The 10,262-nt window shown below is 46.6% G+C and overlaps 1 protein-coding gene across 3 annotated transcripts; it reads left to right on the plus strand.

The window, feature by feature from the left end:
- Positions 1-515: 515 nt before the first annotated feature.
- On the plus strand, positions 516-9,896 carry GFER (growth factor, augmenter of liver regeneration). Of its 3 annotated transcripts, XM_031945832.1 has the most exons (4): positions 518-1,422; positions 2,692-2,888; positions 4,728-4,800; positions 8,522-9,895. In XM_031945832.1, exons 1-4 carry the CDS (start codon positions 718-720, stop codon positions 8,549-8,551), a joined length of 1,005 nt encoding a protein of 334 aa, XP_031801692.1. In that variant the 5' UTR covers positions 518-717; the 3' UTR covers positions 8,552-9,895. The 3 variants fall into 3 exon arrangements, with proteins under 3 accessions (XP_031801693.1, XP_031801691.1, XP_031801692.1); XM_031945833.1 differs by lacking the exon at positions 4,728-4,800 and having other exon boundaries at positions 516-1,422; positions 8,522-9,896; XM_031945831.1 differs by lacking the exon at positions 8,522-9,895 and having other exon boundaries at positions 516-1,422; positions 4,728-6,250.
- The last annotated feature ends 366 nt before the right edge of the window (positions 9,897-10,262 follow it).

A 10,262-nucleotide genomic window follows, 5' to 3' on the forward strand; every position in this document is an offset into this window, starting at 1 on the left:
AATCAACCAATCAGCAAGCACTTAACAAGCGCCTACAAACTTGCCAGGGATGCAAGGCCTGGGGGATACAAAGATAAAAATAAAGAGGTCCTGCCCGCGAGGAGATTTCCTTCTCTCAGGGGTGACGGAAATAAAAGGTAGTTTGGGGGAAGGGTACCACTTCCGCCTTCTAAGAGCTGGTGGTAGATGTGGGTGGATGGCGAACAAGAAGATGGTGGGATACGGAGTGGGAAAGACTCTTTGAGATCAAATTTAGTCTAGGCCCTAAGGACCTCGAGGCCCCGGATGCAAAAGTGCCAGTCACGTGGCCACTCAAGGGCGGGCTTGAGGTTTTTGCTCCCACTCATAGGCCCCTGGAAACATGGGCAGCCAGGGAGGAGAACTAGGGGAGAACGGGAGGAGCACGCACGCCAGGCCGGCGTTCTGCCCCGCCCCCAGCCGGCCTCCCGACGTCACAGCCCCGCCGCCAGGCCGGCGTTCTGCCCCGCCCCCAGCCGGCCTCCCGACGTCACAGCCCCGCCCCATTGTCACGGCGGCGTTGCCCGGCGCCCGGGTGGCCTGGCGAAGGCCCTCGGCCTGCCGAGGGCGCGAGAAGCCTCGCTCCCGGGTGCCGCGATCAGCTTCCTGCCTCTCGCCCCGACCATGTGGAGGCTGGTTTCCGGAGGAGAGAAGGTCTGAGGGAGGGAGGAGGAACAGGCGGGCTGATTTGCCCTAGGGATGAAGGTGGCTCGGTGGCGGCCGGCGAGAGGCAGGTTTCGACGCCCCAAGTTCCGGCGCTACAGGTCCCCACGCGCCAGGTTCCCGCGCTCCAGGTTCCCGCGCTCCAGGTTCCCGCGCTCCAGGTTCCCGCGCTCCAGGTCCCCGTACAGGCGCTACGCCAAGGAGCGGGCCAAGGTCCCGCCCAAAACCCGAGCCAAAGCACGCCATAAAGGCAAGAATGGCCACCGTTCCACGCTTCTCTTCTACTGGAGGAAGCACAAGCGGGAAGCCGGGACGGGCCACTTGGAGAATGGCGTGTCGGCGGCCCGCTCCGAGAATACCAAGGCGGGGGCGGGGCTGTGTCCGGAGCCCGGGGCGGTCTCGAAGGCGGGGCTGGGGCTGCGGCTGGGGCTGCGGCTGGCGAGGAGGCTGAGGGAGGCTGCCCGCCTGCGCTCCTACAAGGCCTCCTATCCCAGCATTCCTTGGGTGAGCAAGATGGCGGCGCCCGGCGAAGGTCGGCGTTTCTCGCCCGCCAGCCTCTTCTCCTTCCTGCCGGGCGGCGCGCGGACCCAGGAGTCCAAGGAGGCGGCGGCGACGGAGACGGCTGGGGCGGCCGGGGAACCCGCCGCGCAGAAGCGGCCCTGTCGGGCCTGCGTCGACTTCAAGACGTGGATGAAGACGCAGCAGGCGCGGGAGACCTCGGAAAACAAGACCCAGGTCGCGGTGAGGCCCGGTCGCTTGCGGGGGAGCGGGGCATGGCTGGAGGAGGGAAAAGCCCTCCCCGAAAGCCCCGGCTTCTCGGCCCCCACAAGCGGGGGACCCCCGTTTCCCCCTCCCCCATCCATCTCCAAACTGCTGTCACGCTCCTCTCTCCCCGGGACACACACCTACCCCACCTCGAACCTCCGCTCCGAGCACGTGGGCATCCCCACGCCCCCTTGTAGGCTCGGGCTTCTCTCTAGCCGCTGCGCCTCTTCTCCCGATGGGGCTTGAGCCTCTTAGCTCCTTCCCCTCCAGCCCGGAAAACCCAGGTGTTCTAGGTTCCCATTGCCCTGGTTCTCCGTGGAATCCCCACCGAAGCAGGAAACGGGAGCCGGCTGAATAAATGGAATTTTTTTTTTATCCCGGCCCACCCACCCCTGTTTTTTAGTCTGAAGTAAAAAAAAACGTAGGAGTTACAGCTTGAAGGATCCACTGACGTCACTTAGACGCTGACACAGAAAGAGCCGAATTCAAATCCAGCTGTGGTCAGGTCATTTTCTGTTGGTCTGATTTTTCTCCACTATGCCTGGAAGGGTGGTTGTAAGGATGTTTTTTGTAAAGGCATGACGCCTGGCAGCGTAGATTTCCTTTATGTGATTATTTCCCTCTTCCCCTCACTGTATAGTGCGGTGTGGTGAAAGTTGTGGGACCAATTCTGTCTCAGACATGTGCAGACTCCGCAAGTCACATAACTCTCAGAGCCTCCATTTCCTGTTTTGTAAGATGGAAATAATGCTTTTACCGTCATATAACTCAGAATATTATTACAGGAGAAAAATTGAGCTCTGGAGAGGTGAAATGACTTGCCCTAGTGGCTAGCTTGTTTGATAGGAAGAATGCTAGAATTAGTGCTTCGAGAAGTGCAGGTTTAAATCTTGCCTTTCTACTCTTAAAATAGCTTGAGGCCTTTAACACCTGCAGGCCCTGCTGCCTCCCCTCCTTTTCCCTTATCCTTCTCAAAACGACAAAACACTTTTTTTTTTTTTTTAAAAACATTGCTTCTTGTTCTTTGAGACAATTTTCCAAAAAACACTCTTATTCTTTTTCTTTTGCTGAGCCTATGGGTGAGTTTGCCTAAAACAAAGTAGAATCCTCTTGCCTGCGATTTTTTTCAAGTAATTTAGAACTTTCTGCTGGTTGCTCAAAGGAGTTTGTTGTTAAACAATTGGGTCTAGGGAATTAGTCTGAAATCTGATTTCTAAGCCTTCATCTCCCTTCCTTCTTTCCCAGTTGGAAAACAAGTTGCCAGCTGATTGCCCCCTGGATCGGGAAGAGCTGGGGCGAAACAGTTGGGCTTTCTTACACACAATGGCTGCCTATTATCCCGACTGCCCTACCTTGGACCAGCAGGAAGAAATGGCCCAGTTTGTACATCTATTTTCCAAGTTTTTCCCATGTCATGAGTGTGCTGAAGATATAAGGAGAAGGCAAGTCATATATGAATGTGCCACCATACTGATTTCCCATGTTTCATAAGCTGAGGGGAGGTGAGGGAAGGGCCCTGTGAATTTTAGATGAGGTCTTAGTGCTACATCTTGGGCCCTAATAAGATATCTTTAGCCTAAGAAAGGGTAGAAGTTTATGAGGCCCAGGTTGATTCCTAGTGGTAGAATTTAGGTCATCTATTTTGCCCAGGCTCTCTTTTTTGAGCTTGTGTACTATGTAGGTAGGCTGATAGGGGAGATGAGGTGCCTGACTTTTGGATTCACCTTTATCAAAGTTTGGCTTCTTCAACTTTGAGGTCTGTTTGCCTTCTTACTCTTAACTCAGAAGGCAGTGCAGAGAAAACATTTTCTAAGAGTTGTTCAGCAGAAGTGAAATGGGCTACCCTGGAAAAATAGTGAGTTCCTCCCTCATTAAAGATCTGAAGATCCTTGTATCAGCAGTGCTGTAAGGGTCAAATAAACCTCTCTTCACCCTCATTACTAGTGACTGTTCCAAAGAATTTCCCAGAGAGGGCTTCCTTATTCATGCCCACTTTGAAAAACAGTGTATCAGGGGACCAGAGTCTTTTCATATATACTATAATCCCAGACCTTTTATTTAAGGAATTAAAGGGTTAAGGGCTAACCTGTTTCATGGTTTTAGCAGGAACTGAAGCTGTTTCCCGTAGTTTACCTATTTTCCTAACTTGGGTATGACTCAGTAGTGGCAGTAGAAGCCAGAAGGGGATTTTGCTCAGTTCCCATGATCCTAACGTGTTAGAAGCCCTGGCTACCAGAAATGATTAGACTACTATAGTAGGCTCAATTTATAGCTGCTATTTATCCTTTTTGTAAAAGGGAATATAGTTGGCATAGATGTGCTGGGGCAAAAGAGAGTTCAAAGAAGTTCTGAAAACAGACCTTTGTTCAAGGATGTATGTTAATTTGCCCCACCCTTTTTATTCTCTGCCTGAAGCCTCAGGGTGAGAGTTTGAGAGACGGGCCTTCCCGAGGTTAGGAGCTTGTAAAGTTTTATAATAAGGGGTAATGCCCTTCCTGAGGCTTCATAGTTCTCTTTCCAAGAGTTTTATAAGATACATGCCAGAAAGGTTTATTGGATGAAAGTGTTTGGAGAAAATACAGGTTTCCTAAGAGCACACTCTGCTTTTAAAGGTTTAAGGGGATATCGAATGGTGTTTTCCCAATAAATCTGCCTGATTGTTTTGTCTATGTCTGAGGCACCTTTCCCACTCTATTCTTGTTAAAGTGCCTTCAGGGGAACTGAACAAATATGTGCAGGGGTTCCTCTGTGAAGTTCAAGGACTTCTGCAGGGGTGGCAGAAGAATCCTTGAGGGTCAGGATTACTTACAAGATTCAAGGAGAATTTCAAGAGTGCCAGAGGGCTGGGACCTAGCCATGGGCTGATCCTGCTCTCTTAAGTAAAAGATGCTATTCCATCTTTTAGAATAGCAAAGTCTCAGTAATAGTGAGGGCAAAAAGTTGTTGCTGTCAGCCAGAGCGAGCATTTCAGTCTGTCCTCTCTGTCTCTGTGCAGAGAAAGGGCAAACACTATAGCTCCAAGTACCATTTAGGCTTCATTTTTTTAAGCTAGATTATAAAGTACAGGATCCCATGAAAAATGGATGTCTGAAGTGCTATATGAAGACCAAGAATTAGGACTTTCTTAGAGAATCACATGGTCTAGATCACGGAAGGCCCAGTGTCTCCTGGGGGGGGAGGGGTTCATATTCAACCTGCTTCAGGGATAACATGATAGGATCCAGGCTTCCCTCACATGCACTCTTTCTTGATCCTCCCTGTGCTGCCCCGTTCTCCTGCAGGTTGAGCAGAAACCAGCCAGACACCAGCAGTCGGAGCAGGTTCACCCAGTGGCTCTGCCGCCTACACAACGAGGTGAATTTGAAGCTAGGGAAGCCTGCGTTTGACTGTGCTCGTGTGGACGAGCGATGGCGGGATGGCTGGAAGGACGGCTCTTGTGATTAGAGGGGTAGGCCCCAGGGGGAGGAAGGCATAAACCAGATTGTAGCATCCTCCCTCAGGGCTTGCTCAGTGTGAGATTATTAAAGGGCAATGCAGCCAGTGTTGCTGTCAGTGCCTTGGCTGACCATGTCTGTGAGCTTCATGGGCTGACAAGTTTCTGAGGAACCTCATTCTCCAAGTTATTTCTTCATTTTTAGTTCAGGAATGAATCAGTCCTTTGTTTCCCCCTTTACTGAGTCTGGTCTTTTGCTACCAGAGATCAGTGGCAGCCCATAGCAAAGGTCTGGCTGGGGTTTGTGATAACTTTTAATCAGCACAGCCTCTTCCCTCAAAGCTCAGCCCTCTCCTGTTCTCATCGACTGCCCATCCCTGATAGGGGCTGCTACAGATATCTATGGCCTTTTTGCCCTTGTGTCTCCTGTCCATGTCTGCAGCAAGGCCCTGGGGGGTCTGGGTTGGGGGGAGTGTGGCTAATCAGGGTCCTCATCAAAGTCCTCAGCTTCCAGCCCCTGTAAATGAACGCCCTGGCTGAGCTCATACACAGCCTTCCTCAATTTTTGTGTATCCACAACACAGGATGATCTTAGGAGGGGCCTGAAATACAGCTCTGTTGCAGTTTGCTTTTTTGGAGAGAAGCCTCAGGTGGAAATGTCTCCATTCTATGGGTTTTTTTTCCTTTAAACCATTTCATATTCACGTCATGATTCTCCTAATAAGGTTCTCATTGCCAAAGAGAGTCTGGCTGTCATGGAACTGAATGAACATGATTTATTTTCTGTAATTTGATTAAGGTCTTTGTGATTTGTATAGACTGGTGGGTGCCAGGCACAACCTAGATGTGCCTCCCAGGGCATTCTCTCACTCTGTGGCAGAGTCAAGAATAAAACCAAAAGTTACTCTGATTGAGGTGTCTGAAGCAGCTGTGTTATATGACAGCCTGGATCAAGAGCTTTTTGCTGGGGGGACACATATAGAGTTCCTTCCTGGTCTGCAGACACATATCTATGTGTGGGAGGAACTGAAGTTTTAGATCAGTCTGGTGAGTGGGTCCTGAATCATAAGAGTTAACCTGAACAGTTCTTCCCCAGGAATTGTCTGTTATCTTAAGCAGAAAGTGATTGCTGTCATTGATTACAAGAACTTTAGTCTTCCATGATTGTTTTAACCTCCCAGCTCTGATAAAGCCAATCTGGTAAGGTCCTGAGCTGTGGCTAAGGTTGGGGTGAGAGTAAGACTACTTCAGGCAGCAAGGGGTCAGTAGTCCCAGCCCCAGCTGCATGCCTGAAATCTGAGAAATTAGGGTAGTATCTCAAGTCCCTTAATCTGCTGTCATCTCTCTTGACTAAATAAATTAAATGTTTTATGCTCTTTAGTTCAGCCTGAATGATGTTGGGATTTTTCAAAAAAACTTAAAGAAGGCTTGCCAAGAAATAGGAACCGATGACTGTTAAAGGTCAGAGAGAAAGAGAGAGATCCGGTGTTTGAGAGTTGGGCTGCTTAGGCTACCCTCTCCACCCCCCCCCCCCCCCCCCCCCCCCCCCCCCCCCCCCCCCCCACTGAAGTGTGGTGATTGATTTTGTTTTGTTTTTCAAACAGAATTTGGCTAGAAAATCATAGGAATATCAAAAATCCCAAAAGCCTGGAAACAGCCAAGGTCTAGGACAAAGAGTCTTGATTCTGGGGTTGCTATAGATTGGTTACAGATGGATCTTGGGTGGGGACACTTTATGGCTTCTGTTTCTATCCCCAAAGATCCTCCCAGCTAGCTTGAGAATGTCCAGGTGAGGACATATCATCTCCTTCACCTCTCCTGTGTGTGCCCACCTCCATGCCCTGCATCTGCATTCTGCTTTACCAACCACTTAATCACAGAGTCACAGACACTCCAAGTGATAGGAAACCTTAAAAAATATCTAATCATAATGTCACGTTCTCTGAGGTTCTCTAGAGCTCTTTCCTCATGGTGGCCACATTAGGAGATACTTTGAGTTTGTTAGGGCCAAGAGGAAGAGTCTGAATTCTTGTTTCAATGGTTTGGGGGCTTGGTACAAGGTCAAAGATAGCACTACCAGCATTGCTTTTGGGGAGGTAGGAAATGAGTTTTCACTGTTTTACAGGTGGAGGAATTAAGCAGAGAAGTTGTGATTTACCTGTAGACGTAGTTATTTTTTAGAGCTGTGATTCAAAAACAGATTTCTTGACTATAAATCCAACGCTTCTCTTACATCCCAATGTCATCCTCTAATTTGCAAAGGAGATAAGCACAGAGAGGAAAAAGCACTTGCCTAAGGTTACCCAGTAAGTTAAAACTTAGCTGCTTTGCCTCCAGACCTAAGAGAAGCAGAAGCTCTATGCTAGTAGTAATCATCAGTAAGTAAATCCATTTCCCTTTCCTTAGTCTGACAGACTACTGTGCGTTCTACTTTAAAAGCCCAGAGCATTCCCACTATATTGCTTTTGATTGCTGGGAATGCCTTGAGCTCTTAGATAATTTTCAGTAAGTAGATAAGAGACTCTTTGAGTCCAGTAGTAGCTCAGACCTCCCTAGTTCAGGTTTTCTCTTAACTCGATCTGGCATAGACCCTTCTCTCTGAGCTCCCACCACCACATACACAGAAGTTATGACTGTTCAGAGTCCTCTTGCCACAGAGAACACTAGATTTGATGGTAGAAGTCTTAGGGTTGAATTGCTGCCAATTCCTGCCTGTTTTTGACCTTGAGCTAGTCACTTTATTATTTTCTTTTTCGTGCTTAAAATTAGAGAATTAGAGTAGGTAATATTTAAGTTCCCTTCCATTTTTCATATCTAATGATGTGATGAAAAAAACATTTTTATGCATAAGATAATAATGGAGAATTTCCATCCACAGAGAATGGTTATTAGGAGGTGGCAGTGAAATTGTCCTTTTTCCATTAAGAAGAAGGCAGTGTTATGTGCTAGAAACAATGCTGACAAGATTCTAGAAGCCTTAGTTCTTATCTAGACTTTCCTACTGTTAGCAGTAATTAACTTGCTCCCTTTTTTCTTTTTTAAATCAGTTTTTGTTAGTTTCTGTTCCTTACATCACCATTGGCATGACAAATAGTGGGTTTTTTTGAGAAGGGGGAGAAATCAATGACTGATGGAAACATTAAAAAAGTCTGAGAACATTTGATGAATAACACCTGTGGACCTTGCACCTCCACAAAGGTTGAGCTGAGTGTGTCTTCTAATATCTCTTCATTAGCATCTTTCATTTTGAGACTTTTGTTGTTTTGGTATGTTGTTCTTTCCACTTAACACTGTTAGTTATTGTGTATATTATTTTCTTGGTTCTGCCTTACTCTGCATCGGTTGATGGATATGTTCTATGTTTTTCTGTATTCATCACACATCATTTCTTACAGCATAGTAATATATTCTGTTACATGAATGGACCACTATTTGATTACCGGTGGAGTATATGGGGACTTTTTCTTATCAATGGCTTCTTTGGTATATAAGCCCAGCAATGGAGTCTCTAGTTCAAAAGATATGTACCTTTTAGTCACTCACCTTTCTCTTATTCCTCAGTTTTCTTCTTTTTTAAAATGAAGAGGTTGGAATAGGTAACCTCAGGACTTTTTCAACTTTTGACATTCTATAATTATCTAGGTCGATCTCCATCCCTATTCTGAGGGCTGAAAAAGGAACTTGGCCTTCATCTATCTACTCCTGATGGAACAGTGTGGGAAGACTGGCCCTATGTGACCCATATGTGCATCTGATATTTGCATCATGCAACTCATTGGGGCTAGGCTTGGGCCCTGCAGAAAACATTGGGAGATTTTTTTTTTTTTTTCTGTAGCTGGAGGAAGAGGGGAAAATTATCTCCACCCAATTGAATGCCAGATCCCTGTGGAGTCCTGGATATGAGCAGTGTGGCATACAGGAAAACACACAACTTAGGAGTCAGGAAGACATGAGAGTTGATCTCAGCCCTGATTTCTAGCTTTGGATAAATATTTTTACATTTGAGCCTGTATTCTCATTGGAAAGATTATAAATCTTATCCTACCTTTCTCATAGGCTATATAAAGGATCAATTAAGATAATGGATAACAAAATCACTTTGTAAATTTGAGCCCTATGCTCAAAGTAGGCTTCAACTTCTGGCTGATCCTACCAAAGGTAGGAACTTCTTTTTTTTTTTTTTTTTTTTTTGTATAAAAGGGCACTTTTATCTTGCGAAGGCTACTTTGAAGGAAACATTCTGACTGTCAATGTTGGGGTTGGAAAACATTCTTTTAAACTCATTTTTTTTTTCCTTCCCCAACTTTCCCTTTACTAAATCTCCCTATTAGTGTTAAGAGCATCACTATTCTCCCAGTCCTCCAGGGTCTCCCAGTGAAATTCTTGACCCCTTACCATCTCTCAACCTTATGTCCAAGCTGTTACCCACACTTATCAATTTCACCTTTGCAAAATCTCTCAAATAGGCCCCTTTCACTTTTTTATGACACTGCTACCACCTTGGTACAGGCCCTCATCACTTCACATCTCTACCATTGCAGTAACCCGTTGGTGGGTCTCACTGCCTCAGGTCTCTCCCCACTCCAATCTGACAACCACCAAGTGATTTTCCTGAAGGATAGTCTGAGTATGCCCTACCCCTATTCAATAGATCCCAGTGATTCCTTAACTCCTCCAAGATTGTGCTTCCACTTTTCTGGTGGTCCTATACACCTTGCACTTTTATATGTATTCTATCTGGTCACACTGGCCTCCTTGCTGTGCCTTGCACAAGATAGTCCATTCCTGAAAGGGCAATTTTACCGGTCATCTCCCATACCTGGTATGTTCTACCTCATATCTACTTCCTGGTTTCCTTCAGATCTCAGCTAAAAATCCTGCTTTTTATAGGAAGCACCTCCTAATCTCTCAACTCTAGTCCTGTCCCTCTGTTGATTATCTCCAATTTATTTGTATGTAGCTTGTTTGTACATATTTGCTTGTCTTTTCCCACTAGAGTGTAAGCTCCATGAGGGCAGGGACTGTTTTCAGCCTTTCTTTTTATCTCTAACATTTAGCAACAGTGACTGACACATAGGTGCTCAATAAATGTTTGTTGACTGACTGACTCTTGGCAACAGCCCTGTCTAAATTCAAATTCACAGAATAGAGTTTGTCTTTGTGTAAAGAACATAGAAAACAATAATAACAGACATTTATATAGCACTTTAGGGTTTGCAGAGCAACACATCATGTGATGAAAGACTTGTTTCCCATAGCAGGGAATGGGGTCTTGGGTCACCTTGACTCAGTAGTCATCCCTTTCCCTACAGTGCATAGATCAGCCCAGCTGTCCATATCCTTAACCTGTATTTGATCGCCTCTCAGACTTAGCCTTCCTACT

Source organism: Sarcophilus harrisii, chromosome 1, assembly GCF_902635505.1.
Source record: "Sarcophilus harrisii chromosome 1, mSarHar1.11, whole genome shotgun sequence".
In the NCBI taxonomy this organism is placed as follows: Eukaryota; Metazoa; Chordata; class Mammalia; order Dasyuromorphia; family Dasyuridae; genus Sarcophilus; species Sarcophilus harrisii.